Genomic DNA, 1,212 nt, shown 5'->3' with positions numbered 1-1,212 from the left:
TTTGAAGAAAGGATAAATGAAGCTGGGTATGGCCGACCCACTTCTGAAAGACTGAAGGGCCGAGGTAGGAGAATTGCTACTGTGAAACTACATATAGTGAGAGACCCTATTTCATACAGAAAGAAAAAATAAAGGATAAATAAAGATAAAGGTCCAAGCAAATGTTTATGGAAAATAATTATACTTTGATCATGACTTAGTGAACTATTTTGAAGCTAAAATGCTACAGTCTTGTCACCTACCTCACAGCTCACATTTAGCAGTCAAAAACAGCCTGCACTTACCAGCCTGGTTAGTGCCTAACACTTGCTGAGGCTGGGAACAAAAGCTTGCATCTTGTGGCCAGTTCTGGCTGTTCTGATATTCCTGGTAGGCCATTTTCTCTTCAAGGAAGTCAGTAGGAGACCCTTAAGATACAAACAAAAATAAATTACAAGACATCACGGTTTCTAATCTGTAAGCATTTACAAGTTACAGATAGAACAATATAACACAGGCGTATCTAATAAACCTAATAAACACCTTTGAAGGGGGGAGTTGTTTGCTGTGTTTCTGAGACAGGTTTCTCATTATTTAGCCCTGGTTGGCCTCAAACTTAACTGCCTATGTCTGTTTCCCGGAGTACTAAAATTAGAGGTGTGGGCTACCAAGCCCAGAAAGGAGAAAAAAATGTGTTTTAAAACTAGAAGGAAATGGAAAGGTCAAAAACTAAAAAATTCAATATTAAGAAGGTAATTCTTGGGCAAGCAAGATAGCTGAGTAGCAAAGATACCTGCTAGCAAGCCTCATGACCTAAGTTCAATTCCCAGGACCCACATAATAGGAGGAAAAACCAACTTCTTCAGGTTGTTGACTGACTGACCTCTACATGTGCACCATGTACTTACTCCCAAACACACATACACACACAAGAAATTTAAACAAACAAATAAATAAAGGCAATTATCAAGCTAAGTAATAAATTCAAGGCCATTTTTAAAATTTTGGCCTTCTGGCTAAAATTAAGTTTAGATTCAAAGCAAAAATTTTAAATCATGTAAGTTTTGAGAACTGGAGAGATGGCTCAGAGGTTAATAGAACTGACCGCTGTTCCAGAGGTCCTGAGTTCAATTCCCAGCAACCACATGATGGCTCACTCCCATCTATGAGCTCTGGTGCCCAGAACACTATATACATAATAAATAAATTTTTTAAAAATATTTATTTATAGCC

General features: G+C 37.7%; 1 protein-coding gene across 6 annotated transcripts in view; it reads right to left on the bottom strand.

The window, feature by feature from the left end:
• Positions 1 to 1,212, bottom strand: part of Map4 (microtubule associated protein 4) — a 137,373-nt gene that overhangs the window by 55,181 nt on the left and 80,980 nt on the right. For all 6 annotated transcript variants that reach the window (XM_013346523.2, XM_005347973.3, XM_013346524.2 and 3 more), the window contains one exon: positions 285 to 407. In XM_013346523.2, the coding sequence (XP_013201977.1) occupies positions 285 to 407 (123 nt within the window). The remainder of the gene's footprint in view (positions 1 to 284; positions 408 to 1,212) is intronic.

Source organism: Microtus ochrogaster, chromosome 5, assembly GCF_000317375.1.
Source record: "Microtus ochrogaster isolate Prairie Vole_2 chromosome 5, MicOch1.0, whole genome shotgun sequence".
Classification (NCBI taxonomy): domain Eukaryota; kingdom Metazoa; phylum Chordata; class Mammalia; order Rodentia; family Cricetidae; genus Microtus; species Microtus ochrogaster.
Note: the sequence above shows the minus strand (reverse complement) of the source record. Positions and strands in the feature narration are given on the sequence as shown.